General features: G+C 42.0%; 2 protein-coding genes across 10 annotated transcripts in view; one reads left to right on the top strand and one right to left on the bottom strand.

Moving 5' to 3' along the window:
- The window catches only part of LOC128802396 (purpurin), a 48,871-nt gene extending 44,114 nt beyond the window's left edge, over window positions 1-4,757 (top strand). For all 6 annotated transcript variants that reach the window (XM_053968717.1, XM_053968714.1, XM_053968716.1 and 3 more), the window contains 4 exons: window positions 235-371; window positions 1,747-1,859; window positions 2,919-3,131; window positions 4,314-4,757. In XM_053968717.1, coding sequence (XP_053824692.1) covers window positions 235-371; window positions 1,747-1,859; window positions 2,919-3,131; window positions 4,314-4,324 — 474 coding nt within the window. In that variant the 3' untranslated portion in view covers window positions 4,325-4,757. The remainder of the gene's footprint in view (window positions 1-234; window positions 372-1,746; window positions 1,860-2,918; window positions 3,132-4,313) is intronic.
- Window positions 1-18,121, bottom strand: part of IDUA (alpha-L-iduronidase) — a 55,698-nt gene that overhangs the window by 2,553 nt on the left and 35,024 nt on the right. For 2 of the 4 annotated variants that reach the window (XM_053968710.1, XM_053968713.1), the window contains 8 exons: window positions 17,919-18,098; window positions 16,073-16,289; window positions 15,266-15,499; window positions 14,542-14,663; window positions 13,186-13,311; window positions 12,447-12,523; window positions 11,560-11,660; window positions 6,067-9,983 (listed from right to left, as the gene is read on the bottom strand). In XM_053968710.1, coding sequence (XP_053824685.1) covers window positions 9,883-9,983; window positions 11,560-11,660; window positions 12,447-12,523; window positions 13,186-13,311; window positions 14,542-14,663; window positions 15,266-15,499; window positions 16,073-16,289; window positions 17,919-18,098 — 1,158 coding nt within the window. In that variant the 3' untranslated portion in view covers window positions 6,067-9,882. Of the gene's footprint in view, window positions 1-6,066; window positions 9,984-11,559; window positions 11,661-12,446; window positions 12,524-13,185; window positions 13,312-14,541; window positions 14,664-15,265; window positions 15,500-16,072; window positions 16,290-17,918; window positions 18,099-18,121 lie in introns of those variants that run through there. The other 2 variants (XM_053968711.1, XM_053968712.1) reach the window with 2 other exon arrangements.

Here is an 18,121-nt window from a genome sequence, read left to right as displayed (position 1 = left end):
TTCACCAGGACTACACACACAGAGCAGTGCAGAGCTGCTAGACCCACTTCTTCTGGCACAGAGGCAAGGGTTCATCAGGCAGCACTGCAGCATCTGTGTGCTACATTCCCTCCCAAACTCAGACTGGCATTTATCAGGCAGTGGGGAGTTAGAAAGGCACTTTGATCACAAAATTGTTTTTGTGCTAATCTTGCCATGGTGGCTAATGCAGATACTAATACTCTTCCATGACAGTATGCAGGGAAATGGTATGCCCTGGCCAAGAAGGATCCAGAAGGCCTTTTCCTTCAGGACAACATCTCTGCTGAATACACTGTGGAGGAAGATGGCACAATGACGGCGTCCTCCAAAGGCCGAGTGAAGCTTTTTGGGTGAGCTCTCTTGACTTTCAGCTCTAGCTGCTCTTATGAGGTACTAGATGAGGGGCACATGGATGATGATCTACTCTGAATACACAAAATGGCTGGGTTTTCTTCATCTAAAAGGGAAGCTCAGACAAAGTATTGGATTAGAAACTAGAGGTTAGACACTTTTGAGCCCTGAGTTTCTTCACAACCTGGCTCAGGTTTAGGTCCATCACAAAACTACTGCATAAAATTATTAAGTCAAATCTTGATTGATGGAATGGTTAGATAAATTAATTGCAATCAAGTAAAGGAGCTAATGAAGGCTGTCAAGATGCAAGATTTCTGAGGAAAACCTGTGGTTAATTCTTAGATGCAATTGCAATGCCTGAATGGCAGGAAGCTTAGAGTTTTGCCTAAGCAAAAGGCAAGGCAAAATTACTACAAGGAATTACAGCATGTAAAGAGATTAAATAGTTTCCTGAGTGCAAAACAGAAAATCTGTGGTTTCCAATATGCTAGCACTAGCAGGTGGCTACGAACCTTTTACATCTTAATAGTGCAGCGCTCCAAGATATTTTGAGAATGGGCAAATGAAGTTTTGCAGGCATGCCATACTGCGCAAGGGGGAGGATGTCTGAAAGGACTCTTCAGAAAACAAGCAGAGTCTCAAAGCTGCTGCAAATTTTATTTCTGCAAAGGCAGGATTAGGGGAAGCCCAGCCTGAGCAAGGAAGGGAATGAAGACCCTTCCACATTTCACTAATCCAGGTAATTTTTGATGAACAGTCTTGAAATGTGGATGGCATTCAAAGGAAACAGATACCAAACAGAGAAGGGCATTGGAACAAATGGACACACACAGAGTTCTCTAAGGCTCTGTGACAGCTTTTCACCAGCCTGGCAGAGGGGCTGTAACTATTATTGTGCTTGTAACAGACATTCCTGTGCCCATATTGCTTGGAAGGGATAGACAGGGGAGAGCCAGGTCCCTGCCTCTTCCTGGGGGACAGCTACTGACCCCAAAAGAGCCCAAATGCAGGTGAGCTCACCCTGCATATTGCTAGCAGGGAGCCAAGAAACAACATTCATTATTGTGTTTGGTGGCTATCTGCTTGTACAGAAATGGGTGGCAAAAAACTTACTGAACTGAAGGAGGGTCAGGGCACTGCCCCAGTCACAGCGTAGCCATACAGCAGAGTTGAGGACCAGAGGACAGCAGCAATCACTGGCAGTATTTAGGGGATGTCACAGATTTGTATTACTTAATGAGAGTGACTTTGCATTAAGAAAGGCCATGCCCATGCCTGAGGAAGTTGTGCCCAAGCCCTGAATGAAGGACACTCATTTGAAGCTTTCATGCTGCTAGATTTTTACATTGAATCTTATGGATCTTGTTGCAGTTTCTGGGTGATCTGTGCTGACATGGCTGCTCAGTACACGGTACCCGACCCAGCCACTCCAGCAAAAATGTATATGACCTACCAGGGACTGGCCAGCTACCTCTCCAGTGGTGGTGAGTTAAATTCTCCAGCCCCTTGATGCTTTTCAATTGCTTAGAGCTGTCCAGATGTGCGTTACCACATATAAGCAGAAAAAACAGTTCAGCTCAGATTGCTCCAAGTTCCCCCTCAAACATCCTTTTTGGGGAGGATGCTTTATCCATGCAGTGCATTTTATCTCCACAGAAAGGCCAGCATCCAGAGACTCCCCACAGATCTTTCTTATACACTATATATCTTAACAAGGAGGCTCAGAGGCATTTGGCCACACACAATGGGTTCTGTACAGCCAATTGTGGTGTTCAACCTAGGGAAGCCATATTTCCTGGGGCCCACTGTGGGCATTAGGGAAGTGCTCAGGTCAGTCACCCTTGTACTCCTCCTAGCTAAACAGAGGAGACATGTAGACCCACAGCTGCAACCCAGCAACACGACGCATTTCTCCTCGGAGAGACACAGCTGGACTCAAAGAAATGGAGCTGTTAACTCAAGTCCACCTTTCAGAAACTGCTCATGCTGAACCTCAGTTACACTGAGGGCCTTTCAAAGCTTATCCTTTGTGCCCAAGCCTCCCATAGCTGCAGTTCCTCAGCTGTGGAAGTTGGGGATGACTTCTAAGGTGTAAGAAAAAAGTACATTCCCTTAGTACTGGCAGATAAGCCACACCAAAAAGAACTAAGTTGAGCAAGGCTAGAAAACAGGAGGAATGTTTTACTGAGGCTTCCTGTACAGGAAATGTAATCTGTACTGTATGTCCTTCCTTCCACCATGCAACATAAAGAGGTATTTTGTCATTGAAAACCTAGAAAATCCTAGTCCTCCTAATACTTCTAGCCTAAGAAACAAAAGGTGAAAATGCACTGAGCATCATGGGGAAAATCATGGTCTAAAGATGGCCTGTGCTTGTCCCAGTTCTTCCCCTCATGGTGTGGAGATAAGCTGGATGTGTAACAGGATTATAGATCCTTTGGAGAGTTATCCCTGCCATGTGAAGTTTGCCACCTCCCTGCTGAAGGATCCACCTCTGCTCTGTTGTGCCCACTGTGACAAACCTGTGTGTTCTGTTGTTTCAGGGGACAACTACTGGGTGATTGACACTGACTATGATAACTATGCCATCACCTACGCCTGCCGCAGCCTGAAGGAGGACGGCTCCTGTGATGATGGCTACTCCCTGATCTTCTCGCGCAACCCCCGTGGCCTCCCACCAGCCATCCAGCGCATTGTGCGCCAAAAGCAGGAGGAAATCTGCATGTCTGGCCAGTTCCAGCCTGTGCTTCAGTCAGGTACTTCAGCTAATTAGCAAACTCACTGAGTTGCACAGTAGGTGACTGCATTTGCTGTTAATGTGACAGAACTACAGCAAACTCAGTTGTTCTTTTTTAGCAATCTTTTCCTCATGTTAGATCTAATAGGAAAAGAGCTACAAAGGGAAATCCATAAAGAACAAGAGCCTGCTACAGGCTGGTTCTGCAGCCTTAAGATTGCTACTTACTGGAATCCTGTGTGTTGAAACTGGTACATTACCAGATGAAGATCAGCCTTGTTACTGTAGTAGACAGTACAGGGATGGATGCAACAAGTCGGTGTTTCTGCTCTTGCAAATGCTTGTCTTGGCCACTTGCATAATAGTATCTTACCTTGAGTCCGTGCAGTGTCCTCCAGGAAAAGATGAAAAGGTGCCTCCAAGAAGGACCACTCTCACACTCAGTTCCATCATGACTTGTGTCCTGTGTGGTCTGAGTAGCAGGGGTGAGGGGCTCTGAGCAGCATTTCTGACTGCGTCAGCTGACAGTGGGAGTCAGCAGTTTCTCCACATGCATGCAAACAGACAATGTTTAATGCCATTTTGAGAACATTTTTCTGGAGGTACAGGAATTGATCTTCTAGTTCAAATGCTGCCCATGAAATAGGCAGACACATTTTTAGGGCTTTGCAGAAGGCAGAAATTCTTCTTTGTTGGCAGTTGAGCATTCACACACTTCACAACCTCACTACCTGGCCTGGAAGTTGACCCTTTACTAAGCCACATAACACAGGTTTTCTGCACTGTGGGACAAGGAATGGCAGCTAAAATCTCCTGAACAGCACGTTGTTGTGTCAGCCAATCCTCTACTACAGAGCAGGTACTGTCATCACCCAAGGCCATGGGCATGGCATCGACATCCCTGCCCCATATGCTTCTGTACTGCTCCCCGTAGCAGAGGGAAGGCAGCTGGTTTGCAGGGTCATGGCTGGGTCCTCAGGAAAGCTGAGTGCCCATGGCTAACTGGAAAAGGCTGCCTGTGTCTATGCCAATAGAGAGAAATGCAAACAGCAACTTTTGCACCCTGCATCATAGTCTTGTACTGTGATTCAGAAGTACCCTAGGAAAGCTGTAGTTACTACTTCACTGGAGACTTAATGGCTGTTAAAGCACTTTGCAAATTTACTTACACAGACTAAAGTTTACTCTTCTTTCTTTCCAGGGGCCTGCTAAAAGTAAGCTTCTGATCCTATCCTTAAGCACAGAAACCAGACCACTTGGTCTTGAAGTTGCCACTCAACTAATTATAAAAAAAAAATCATAGTATGGAATAGTGTGTTTTTCCTGAAAAACACATGAAAATATTGGGGGATCTTTAAACAGTGTGCAATATAATAGTGATATTTGAATTTTCAAGGGAATACCTAATGTGGCATTTGTCAATAAATGTTTTTGAAAAAAAGGTACCTCTGAAACTGTTTTTTATTGCCTGTTGTCCAGTCTGTTGGGGAGCAGAAGCACTGAGGATGCTCACTGAGGAGCAGTGAGACAGCAGTCAAGGGTGCTTCCAGCACAGATGGGGCAGAGTCACTCCCCAGCACTGAACAGGGGGGGCAGAGCAAGGATGGTAAGAGGGGCACATCCCCTGACAGGGCTGATTGTCAGACAGCAGCATGGTGACAGGGTAAGTCTGGGATTCCCCTAGAAAGTTCAGCCAGCAAGTGGGGGCAGCAAGACACAGGGCAGTGTGCAGGCACATCAGTGAGATGGCTCCAGCCAAAAACAGGACTCGAGAGCATGTCTGATGCAGAGCTACCTGCAGCAAACTTCCCAAGGGGAGAACCACAAATGCAGTGAAACAGATGCAACTTTCAGTAACACTGTACAATGCTTTAAATAAGCGGGTGCTTGCATTTCTAATGGCATTAACAGTAATTTGCTCCTCTTTGCCTCCATAATACAGTTTTCAGTATCTGGATAGAACTCAAGAATTTCAAAGTATAGAACTGAAAGATATAGAACAGACTGGGTTTATGGCAAAGAATTTCACAGATAGAGAAAATGAAGAGTACTTGGAAATCTCCATGTAGAAAAAGGGTAACCTGGGTCAGCATTATTGACAAGTATTTCCCACTGCTTTTAGTAAAATCACATTCACTTTGTGTTTCCTAGTAATAAAAATACCAGTCTAGAACATCCCAGCATCCTGCTGAACCCTGCAGTTTATCAACTACACAATTTTTATAATTACGAAGCATAGAGGTAAGACCAAGCTGAACAGCCCCTACTCCTGAGGCTTCCAAAAGGTGTGTGGAACAAGGCTGATGTTGACTAAGACCTTCAGAGCACTACACCGTTAAACAGCTTCTGCAAGATGCTTGCACAATCTTACCCACTGTAGACAGAAAGAGTATAGAAACCAAAGACCAGAGGAACTCTCCAGGACCAGAGACATTATCCCAGAGATACATTGAAGTCTCTCAAACTTGTATTTCCCAGGATTTCCTGGCAATACTTGTAAGGCTCTCAACCCACTTGAACAAATGTGTCCTTGCTCTTCAGGTCTAGGGAAAGCTATCCTGACAGAGAGCAAGATTGTGAGCTACTACCTAAAGCTAAGGACAGAAACATAGGAGCACTAGCAGGCAATCCTAATAAAACCCTACACAGAGAACTACTGAGCGTTGAAAAAATATCAGCCTTTTCTGCTGGATTAAGTGCAAGGTCAGTGCATTGATTGAATGTTCTCCACTTCCACCCTTCTCCCAGCAGGAAGTATTGGGGTAGAATCTGTGACCTTAAGACTTGTATAACAACTGATTAGACAGCACTAACCCTTAGCTGAAGGAGTGTGGCCTTTGGCCAAAACTGTCAGACCAATACTACCAGTCTTAGAGAAGTGGGATTTTTAATGTCTATACTAATTGTGCAACCAGACCAGACAAGAGTTGTAGCAAGAAGATACAATCAATATGTAGGTCCCAGTGCATCTTTATTGTGCTTGGTGTAGTCTGTCCAGACAAGATAGGCAGTAAAATTCCTCCTTAGCCACATGAGACAAAGCTTGAAGGATCATAGAAATATAGAGGTGATTCTGGTTTAATATACCATAGAGTTCACGTGCCCCAGGAATTGTACTTGGGGGAGCATGTTTCCATTGGGACCACAAGCAAGTCCTTATTTTATGATGTGGTAAGTTAATGAACAGATGGGAGCTACATCATATCCATTTGTCTCTAATGACTGCAGGAAATGTGAAAGACAAGGTAGGATAGGGCAGGCAGTCATGAGTGTATGCTGATGAGATTTACACTTCTCTTGAAATTCTGTTGAGTTCAACATGAAACATCTCAGGTATACTAGAGGCAGACATCTTCTGTCTGCTGTTTGAGCTGGTTGATGAGAAGCAGTCTATTATTCCTGGGTTTTAAGTGTGTATATAGGTCCCAAGCCATAATCTCTGTCCTGCACAAACTTTCCACTAACAAGACAAAATAAAAAAAATTGTTTATTCATTAAAAGGACTGTTGTTTTGTCCTCAGAAGATCCTTTAGTGATGGCAGAAAGACTATGACTGCGCAACAGCAGGAGGGACCCTGCAAGGACATTGTCCTTCACACACCAGTGAACCTCCTCCAGCAAGGACACTGCAAGTCCTGAGATCAGACACTGTAATACCACCTTCAGTTTGACCAGTTTTCCCGTTTTCCCTGGGTTCTGGTAGCTGAGGCAATCTATGCATTTAGGTTTCTACTTCAGCCTCGAAATTTTTATGCTTCAATTATATGTAATGTTGGAATTTCCACAAGTGGACCTATTTTACCACTTGGGCTGGTAGCCACAGCGAGCAGCTGCATGGTACTTGATTGCTGGCTGGAGTTAAAACATAATAGTCCTTGAGAGTAGTCTTTACTTTGCAAGATTAAGATGAGTTGTAAGCAGTTTCTACAACACAGTGATCAGATCTTGTTTTTACAGGTTTCATGTGAAAGATTAATAACCAGTTTTATTTGCTGTCACAGAAGACGGTAACAAATGTAGCAATACACAATTAGACAATGTAAAATACTCTGAAAGGTTCTTTCAGTTGCAAAATGGTTATATAGCCTCACAAGCTTTTGTTTGAAGCACAGGCAAATAATCCCATGTTGCAGTTGCAGTTACATATTCTTATTTGGATTAATGAACAGCAAAAGACATACATGAGTGCTCTGCAGCCTTGCCTTGGTTATGATACTACAGAACTACTAAGCACCTGCTATTCACACCTGGTGCTATAGATACTTGGCACTTCTGTAAACTCAAACTGTAATGAGGGGCTGATCACTACATGTAACAGAGAGATTAGTTGAACATGCAATTTTGGAAACACTATCAGAGCCAGCAACAGATGGTTACAGAAATCTCAAGTTTCAAGTACTAAATAGCATTTTTCTGTAGACATTAAATGATAAAAAAAGAAAACGCCATTTCAAAAACTTTTATAATTTGTTAGAAATAAACTCATACCTGGAAATACCAACTTCTCTCTGTAATTGTTAATACATGCTCATTTCTTAAAGGAATGAGTTTATATCATAGCAGCAAAGAAGATTTTCAGAAGAAATCTTCTATTTTTCATGGTTTGCACATCTATATATTTTCATCCCTGCATAACAAAATCAATACTATTCACTACAGCTATGTTTCTTCTTTTTTTTTAATGTTTTTTTTTAATACACCTGTAACTAGTACATAGTCATTGGTTTGATAAAGACTGCTATATTCTGATTGCCAGGGTGGGAAAATTTTGAAGCAGAAGGGCTACTCAGTTAGGACATCCTAACACACTAAACTGTCTACTCAAGCTCCTACATCTTTCCCTGCTCCAGACACACTAAAATCTCTCGAGACCCTATACTTAGTATTTCTCTAAATCATTTTATTTGTGGTTCCACCTCATACTAGCAAAACAACGTGTTAATTGCTAGATTTTACTTAACTGTATACACTGGTTCTTCACTCAGGGGCAATTATCACAAGTTTGAAATGTATTTTTACCATCTCCATCCAAGTAGAATGCCACAGTAACTTTTCTTAAATTTAGAGGGTTTTCAATTCAGTAGGACCCATGGCCCTTTTCTGTTCTGCCTGTACGGACAAGGAATTGGAGGACTAGGATGTGACAAGTGCCCCTTATTAAAACTTAAATGAGGCAAGAAACATTTCATCTGAATTCTGTGACAGAGTAAATCTTTTAAGACTAATTTTCAGTAAAAGCACTTGAACAACTAACCAGCAAGTAAGGAGATACAAGGTCACATTTCACATGCGCTGACTTTTGTATGTTTCTTTTCTGTGCTGTAAGAGTTGAGGGTATTTGAGGTAGTTCAGCTCTCTCCCCTACTGTGCAAACTTGGGCACTTCTTTTTTGCTGAGACCTGAATGTTTCATCAAATATGCAGGTTTTTTTGTTATGTTGGTGAGGTGGCTGATGTCAGCAAAGAGAGCAGTAGGGGATTTGTTTGTGTGACAAAGTCACTCCTCTTATGGAAAACACTCCTGCTGTTTTCATTGGCATTATCCTTCTCTCTGCAAGCCTGTTAAAGGCACAGCTCAAACTGTGCCAATTGTGAAAAGGGAAGGAGCAGCATCCCTGCAATTTCAGGCAACTTTGCTGTTTACATAAAGTGTTTGGCACCTGCAAGCACAGCCAGTGGTGATCTGTAGCCCTTGATCTAGGGCTATCATACACTTGTGCACAGGAGCTCAAAGTATTCTTTGTTAATTTCCTAAGTGTCTTAAGTAGTAGCCCTGCTACATTCAAGAGTGTGCTGTCCTGTCATATGAAAACACAAAAGGCTCTAACTAGTGTTTCAGCTTTCTCCTGGCCATGCAGAGCTGAGTGACAACTTACAGTCTGTGAGGGGAGGTGTTAGCTGTAAGGGCTGAAGGACACCAGGCTAGGTGACAGCAATGGAGAGAAAGAGGGACTTTCAGGGTTAGAGCCTCTACCACAAAGAGGCAGCTGCTGATGGCCACAGTGCAAACAGGTGACTTGGGCAAAAGCACAAAAGAGAAAAGGCAGGGAAGTCTGGAGGCTAGGGCTTTCTGTGCCTTCTCCCCTCTGAGAATGAGCTGATACCCCTGCCTCTGCCTATGGGAAATTACTCTGGCATCTATGTAATGGTCACAAATACTGAGAAAGCTGGGTGGAAAACCCTCTGTGAGAGAGTGAAAAAACCTCATACACCTGAAGACATGGCAAGCATTCTGAAATAACCCACTGTGACTAACCAGCCAAAGGAACTAAGGGATCCTTTACTTCATGCTCTGAATGTGTCTTGTTGCTGTGCACTTTTCCATTATACTGCTAAATCAAGACAGGCTGGCAGCTAAGGCAGCCAGCTAACTCACAGACAGGTTCTCCATGTGCCTTTGCTACCATCTTACTCACACAGTGAAGCCATGGTTCTGTTCCTGCTACAGTTTGTGACCTCTATAAATCTTAACTTGCCCTGGCTGTTAGAAAAAAGGGGAATAATAAATATGTATTCCCATAATTCCTAGTTACCAGGCTGAATCCCTGTCCTATGGCAGCCTCTTACCAATTGCATTGGCAGTTGTGGTTGTTTGATAATGCTGTCTTTTGTGCTGTGAAGAGTTAACAGGGGCAGTTGCTTCTAACTTGCATTCCTAACTTCATCATGTCATTTCCATATGCCCTCCTCAGCCTGGGAGGAGTTTATTTTTCTGGGGAGTTGTCATTTGTAAGGCCACTCTGACAACAAGCCAGGCACCACTCTTCAGCGTCACTTGAAAGCTTCAATGTACCCCACAGGAAGAGAGGACAGGCCTGCCTTCCCCCAGTAGTCAATGGCACGCACTCTGTAAAAACCGGAGACCGAGCTTCCTGTAAATGAAAAGGTTAGAAATGGTCACTGTGTCATGCTGACACTTGTAGTACTGGGAGGATGTGAAGCAGGCACTAGTCCTGTAAAATGTAGGTTTGTGGAACAGGCTGGGAAAATCAGTTCTGCACCCTACGTGTGTCTCTGCCTGTCTGATAAAAAACGATAATAAATTCCTCATGGCCAAGTACTGACTTTTTTTATCTTGTTTCACCAAAGATGTCCTCTCTACTTACTAGAGAGCAAGTACAGCTATAGGACTACTTTCCCCGCAGTTCCTTTCGAAGAAGGCTGTGACATCTGCAACACACAATTAGTAATTTCCTTGTTTTCAGACTTACTTTTCTGCCTGAATTTTGCCTATGGAACAGGTTATGTGGGGACAGGTTCAACGAAGAAGCAGAAGAAGAAGCACGCAGGCTGACTGAGAACCCTCTACTCTACTCAGGAAACAGCACCACTTACTTTAAAGGTATGTGAGCTGATCTTCTGTGGTTTTGCTGCTTTTTATCCTTGATCCAGTTCAAAGAACACAGCTTGCCCTAGCAGAATCTTTGAACACACAAGCAATATAAATTTGGAGGTATTTTATCTAATTAATTGATTTTTATATGTGTTTTAGTGTTTTTATTCTAGAAAAGAGAATGTGAGAAACAACGGGTGAGGAGGAAGTTCCTAGCAATAAGGACTGCTGAGACATGATATTTTTTCAAGCAGTCTTTTTTGTTGCTGTTAGTTTTGAAACAAACTATTAAAACTGGTATATAATATTATAATACAATAATGACTAATATTTTCAGAGATTTGTCATAGCTATCATTTACAGTCTTTGCTCTCCTGTGCAGCCCTTACATTGCAATAATAGCTCTGAACTTTTATTATGCACTATTGCTGATGTTAAGACTTTCTCAGGGTAAGGTAAGCCCTTGTTTCTGGTAAAAACATCTCTCAACCACTTTTTAATAGTATCACTGTAACGCAAGGTTTGTCTGTGTTTCACTCAGCTCTCATCAGTGCTTATTATCAATATTTGTTGGAAGGTCATGTTGCAAACTAGACAGCATTTGCTTAAAAAAGAAAAAACAAAACAAACAAAAAAGCAACAACCACCACCCTCTACCTGCAGATAAACAAAAAAATACCCAGATAAAACATCAGTATCTTCCTTCACTTGGATGTTTCATCTGAGTAAGCTTCTATTGCAAGGTCTGGTCATGGTTTTTTGTGGGTTTTTTTGTTATCATTTTTGCATATTTCTATACCAGCTACAAAAGTGCTCCTTAACTTCTCAGGGACCTTGTCAGGCCTGCAGCTCAGTGACTGGCTTTTGTGACAAGGAATTATCCATAGCATACTACTAATAATGTCCTCATGACTACTTCTCAACCTCTGCTTGTCCTTGAGAATAAGGCTTTTACTGAGAATATGATCCTAAAGGAAGGAACACGCTCTTATTTGTGAGGGACTGTGTGTTACTAGCAAGTTACCTACCTTCAGTAGTTACTAAACAATGGTTCACACATTCATGAGTGGCAATATCACGTGACAGATTACCTAATGTGAGTATTCTTGCCATACCTGGACTGTAGACCCAGAGAGTGAATATTGTGTCTTTGGCATTAATCCGCCGGTACACTTGTCCATCTGATGAGAATTCCACTTCAAATGTCTTTATACACCTAGAAAGAGAACCATGAGGTTTGTAATTACAACTGATAATGTGTGAACTGTCAAATACTATGAAAAATCAGGGCTATTTCAACAAGAAGGACAAAAATAATAAATGTTCAGTTGATTCATTCCTACCAAATGTAGGATGGAATGAATGGGCACTATTACGAAGAACCAGGGCTCCAAAAGTCCTCAGAAAAACACCTAGACTGACTTGCTGCTTTGGGTATATGCAGCATCACAAAATGTCACGCATCTTTCACTCAGACACCAGAGTTATCAAGAATGAAGAACCTAGGGAGACTGGCTTAAAAAGGACCTAAGTCACTGTTTCCTGAGGCAATCTGTTTGTACACTGGATCACCTTTCAGAGTTTACCAGGTTTTCCAGTTGAGTCTAGCTTGCTGAAGAAAGCTACTGGAGGTTTGCTCTTCCAGTTCACATCTCTTACAGAAATGTGTAAGATCCCACTTAGGCATCTGCTGATAACGTAACTTTTACCATGAATCTTCCTATCTGCTGTGCTGAATAGAATCCCCTCAGAAATGCCACTGAATGCTGGTGACCAACAAGCAAATTCCTTTGATCAGGCAGCAAATTAGGCAGGGTTGCTCTTCACAGTTTGTGCACAGAGGTCCTGCAGTTCATTTTTTCAGACAAATGCACTGTATCATCTATCAAGGAGCAACAATTCATTAACTGTTTAATTTGTTTTGCTCTGTAGGGCTTGTGGAGACTTAGGGAGTAGTATGTTGGTAACTCATTTGTATAGATTTTATTTTAAAGCTACTTACTTTGACTTTACACAGTCATCATCCCACAGCACCATTACCTGCCCCTTTGTGAGAGGGATCAAACGAACACCAGTCACCTGTCCAAAGACACAAGCCCATGTAAAAAAACTGTACAAACCAATCAGACAGGTCAAATTTCTGTGTTCATCCTTCCTTACAAATTATCTGCTTTTTTTCCATTGAGATCAGTAAAACCAAAATTCTTGCCTCTGTAGCTTTTTGCAGTCTATGTCTCCCACTCGTCAACCCTGCAGAGGACCTTCAGAGGCTCTGAGTACCATTGTGAACATGGATGAGACTGAATGAGCAGATACAGATGTCTAATATGGCAGCCATGATTCCATTTTAGCTGTCAATTAACTTGTCAGTCCTTGTAGCATACCATGTAATTTTTAAAGAGATACTGCACTTTTAAGTACTGTCATACTAATTTCCCACCATGGGATCTTCCATTCATCTTAGTAATGATAAAGTACTACAAGATATAATTCAAGGTAAAGTACTACATAGCAAGTGATAGGAGCCATCATATAGCAAGTGATGGCTCCTATCACTTGCTATGTAGTACTTTATCTTGAATTATATCTTTGAGAGACTTCTCATCAAAAGAGAGAAGAATTTTTTATTTACTAATTCTTATACTTTTAACAATAAATTAACTCAAATGGTTTTCTTCTAAGATTTAAGGCAGGAAGCAGTTTCAGTTTTGATGTGTCTGATGGTAGAATACAACACATACTTGATCAGGAGCTGATCTGGGTCTTGCACAGATGTGGATAAGAAAGACTGAGGGAACAGGAAAGTCTTGCTTCAGTGTCAGGATGCCAGCTTCAGGAAATGGGAATGGACCTGTTACCAGTGGGTCCTGCGGAGCCAGAGTAGATTTGTGAAAAATCTTTCATTACAGCATCTAAAGACCAACTGTTAAACCAGTGTAAAGTGCCTGTGTATTTACTTTAGGACACTTAAATTTCCAATAGAGTTGGTACTGCTAATGCTTACAGGCATCAAAGTTCTCCACACTGGGAGTCTTTATACTCACTTGTTTTCCAGCTCTTCAGGAAACAGAGGGTTTGTCCATCTCACAAGTTGGGTTGATCACAAACGCCCCTAGGCACAATCTGTCACTTCTGTAACCTCCCATGGATGCCTTTCAGGCTCGAGGTCTTTACAAATCATGGCCCCATCTCTTCTGAGCATGCACAGCAAGCTACTGCTAGCTACAACAGCTACACATCTGGTCTCTGGGGATGAGGCTGTACCAGATAGCCAAGAGCATCTAAAATCTTGCTGCTGCTCTTTTCAAGGAAGAGCTGATGTCTCCTACAGTATCCCACAGGCCTTAGCAATAGTCAGTTATGGTGACTGGGAAGAGAAGACACAGTACTGTATACCAAAGTCAGAAAGTGAGTACTCTGTCTGCGGGTCCTGAAGGGGATAAAGACGACCTCCGGTTTTAACCTGGGAGTCTGAATGCATAGGGGAAACTATGGGAAGGGGAGCTGAAGTGACAGGCTTCTCACATATGCTCACATACAGTAAGTAATCTCTGCATGGCTTTTATCCATAGGGAGGAGAGACTCCTCAGAGAAGACTGACTCCTTAATTACCTCTATGGTGCATTCAGCACTAGGCAAAACTGTCGGTCTCCCTGTGAGCCCCTCACAGTTTTCTGAACTTGCACTGGCTAGTTTTCACCTCAGGGAGGTTTTTTTTTCTTATTATTAAGGAGGTTCATTTCAACATTCTAATCCAGCAATTTGGCCATTCTGTAATATACACAGGGCCATTTGACTTACTTGGGGAGATGGAACAGAAAGAGTCTCAAAACCCACTGAAGATTCAGAGAGAAGGCGGAACTTCCCCAAGAGCATTATTTTACAGGTAGGCCCAGAGTGAAGAGGTCATATAACAAAACACAAAGGCATAAGGTGTGCATGAGCTACACTTTTCTGCAGGACTGCAAGTGATTTTTTTTGTGTATATGAAAAGTGAACAACTGTGGGCTAAGAAAATTTTTGTTACAGGCCTGATTTGTTGTCTTTTTCACAAGCACTTTACCCGTACAACACTTCAAGCTAACACATAATCATACCTCGACATCCCTTATTTCCTGGAACTGTTCTGGAGAAGGAAAGTCAGGGCTTCCTAGGTTCTTCCACTTCAGATAGGGATTCGTTTGGTTGTTATCCATGTAATACATCACATACACCATCTCTGTAGGAACACAAAAAACAGAAGTAAACTCTTTATTTGGATTTAAAGATTAACAGGAATAAATTTAGCAGGTGTGTAAGTCTACCTTTTCAAAAGTGATTTCAGCACTTTGGAGCCTGCCATCCACTGGAAAGTCCCATGGCTAGCACTCTCATGAGGCTGTACAATTTGCATTTACCAAGTTTACATTTCAAACTATTATTTCCACAACCAGAACCAAAATCTTCTTTTTGCATGTATTTGTTGGGTAACTGCATCAGCTGTGCAATTGTGTGTTCATGTTGGCTGTCTTGGAGTCATCTCATTAAGAGAATTGCTGCCTGGTAATATCCAGTCAAGTACACTGCGATCACTAGTTTTCCAAAAAGGTAGCATTTGGCAGTTGCCATTAAAGGCAGGGTCAAAGTGTAGACATTAGGAATGAACCTTTCAAAGAAGGACACAATTATATTTCAGAAAATCTAGGAGTGCACAAAAGATGACAGAGGAAGCTAGGAAATTAATTCACTATTGCAGTGAAAGGTAACGCAGTAGAAGTTTTCCAGCTGCTATTCTGTCTTAAAGATCACTTAACATGAGTTGTCTATATGATATTTGTTTACCTCTGTGTTTGGGGAAGTGGGTGGCATTCACTATGACAGTGCTGATGTTGGATGAAGTCCTGTTATCCTCACTTGAATACATCAGTACTGAAGCTTGCCAGCTGTCTGAGGGCTGTGTCTCACTTGGGATATGCACAGATGCCAGCACACCAACTGTGCTGTTTTGAGCACTTTCATCTCCTCTGATCTTCACTTCTGCAAAAATCTGCTTTTCTCCTTTAAAAAACGTGACAACTGTAAACATCACTGTTAGTCAGTCCTGTGTCAGAAGCTGCAGGGTCAAAGCATGCAAATAGATTGTACACAGGTTGAGTTAGGTTTTGCCACTTACAGCCTTCAGTCAGATATACTGTACAACAGCAGAGTATGTATATACTACAGCAGTTCTTATGCTTAGCAGTTCAGCTAGCAACATGAAAACAGGTGACAATGAATGAAGTTCTCCCTGCATGTGTCTTCCAGCTACAGGGATTTCTTAAAGACAGTTGCAGCCTGATGGGATGTACCCCTTGCATCACAAGAGGGAAGTACCAGTCAACAAAAAATGAGTGGTTGGCACACAGAGGGTATAAACAAAGCAGTAAGTTAAATCAAACAGATAACAGACTCTCAGGAATATTTTCTGAAATATCAGTCTGTCTGAAGAAATGAAGTCATTTTCTTAACATGAAATAATTTTCTTAACACAGCTAGTAAACAGTGAGTAAGGGAACTCATGCTTTTAGGAACAGCGGGATGGCTGGAACTATCTTTCTTAGGCTGGAAGCTTCTAGGTAGGACAGGTAATTGATGTGCTCTTTACTATACCTAGCAGTGCTAGCAAGCCCATGGCAGTCAGCACTGGTTTCCGCACCATCTGGACATGAGGCGGCTTTGTGTTGTTCATCTGAAAACGTGCTGTCAGAGTCCGCTGGGTGAAGTAATGGGGGTAGTAGTTCAAGAAGGCATTGTCATTGCTCAGTAACGAGTAGTTGATGGTGTTGTTGGCTTTGGAAATGAGCAGGTTTTGGTGCTGGATGATTACCTGTGAAATCATAGAGAAATGAACCTTCACCTTGGAGAAAAAACAACAAGCATGCAGTCTCTGTATTTTTTAAAAACCTTTACAGCATTCTGTAAAGAACTGTCACTCTGCTTTTTAGAAAAGACTGAAGAAAATAACTGTTTATCATAAGTCTTGGAAAAGCTGTACTTTAGGTGATATATCAATCACTGTAAAATCTGAAGTACCTGCATAGTTTTTCCAGTAGTAAGTCTCTTAAATAATTAATACTAGAACTCTTCACAGATAATGAATACAATTCCTTGTCTATTGCACTACAAACAATGCCCCTCTGTCTCGAATACTTAATTAATAATGGTAATGGATTTACCATCTGAATTAAATCTAAATGGTTCTCCAAATCTGGAGTTGCTTTGTACCCACTACATCAGTGTCTGTGAGCTGGTCCTGCATTCTGTTTCTCAATTAGTCATTTTTCCCACTTGGTGCTAACTTGGAATTAATTCTCCTGGTGTTCACTGGTTGCTGTGCTGCTCTCTCGAAAAACATCAAAGTTCTCAAGTTCTCTGCTTATTAGATTGTGCCTGAGTATCAGAATTAAGCAGAACTTCAGAAAGCTGACAACTGAACAGTCTCACAATTGTGTCTCTGAAGGAACACAGTGCTTCAGGTCGTATACAACCAAGTGTTAATTTTCCACTGGATGTGTCTTTCTTTTGCCCTTCATATCACCACATCATTATAAGCACTGCTATTTTATCTTGCAAACTCTCTGTGATGCAGTCAATGACTTGTTGCCTGATGGCTTGTATATGCAGTCTCAGGGAACTGGGAGCCTTTGTCTCCTCAGGAGCAGCTGATAAGATGCAACTTTTTTCTGGGTGACATACATGCTCCTGTGTTTGGGAATTATTCCTTTGTAAAGGAGCACTTGGACTCTATGTGCTGTTTAAGGTAGTGGGTCACAAAGCACCAGGCCTGCAGTGCAAGTTATTATTATATAGGGGAAGAGCTGAGCTTGCTCTGAGGCTAGGGTGCAATTACTGCAGAAGCGGGAATGTTGAGCACTCTCTTCTCCTTCTGCTTTTCTGGTCAACATCAGTAATTACTAGCAGTAATTAATAAGATCATGTGTACAGCCAGCATCCCAAACCAAAGAATGGACTAGGCTGAGAGCTCAAGGCACTTCTTTATTATACTTGATGCCTCTTTATGAGATAAACTTCTGAATGAGCTGGGAAATAATTCTCACATATGTGAGGTGACAGCCAGCAGTACTGACATCAGAGCAATAGTATTGCATGGAGAGGGCATATGTGGGAGTAATCTTATCAGATGGATCTAACTGGGGGACTGTATACAACTCAGTTCTCTAGCAGTTCTCTGTCAAGTTCTCAATTTGGTCCTAAGTTGGACTTTTTTTTTAAGGAAAGATGAAGAAAACAAAAATTAAATTAAATTTACAAATTAAATCAAGCTACTAAAACAAGACTACTTAGGGAAACCCCCTATTGCACCAGTAGTGAGATCTCCTTTTTTAGGATCTATTAGTCTGAGTAGCTGCTTAAAAATTAACTGTTATGTCTATTTTTCAACTGCAAAAACACATCAAGGGACACTACTGTGCCGAAACTACCAATGAACTGTTACCTTTACAACCATAGCAGCATAGGTCACATCAGCTCGCCAGAGCTGTGGAATGGACCATCCAACCATTGGATCTGCTTCATTGTTATATATGGCAACAGAAGCAAAACTTGGAAACAGCTTCTGAATTTGTTGAATTGCTTCTACTTCTTGTTGCAAGATGTAGAGAGAATTCCCATCTCCCTGCAACAATATTTCATATCTCC

Source organism: Vidua chalybeata, chromosome Z (assembly GCF_026979565.1).
Source record: "Vidua chalybeata isolate OUT-0048 chromosome Z, bVidCha1 merged haplotype, whole genome shotgun sequence".
NCBI lineage: Eukaryota > Metazoa > Chordata > Aves > Passeriformes > Viduidae > Vidua > Vidua chalybeata.
This window is presented reverse-complemented; position numbering and strand designations above follow the sequence as displayed.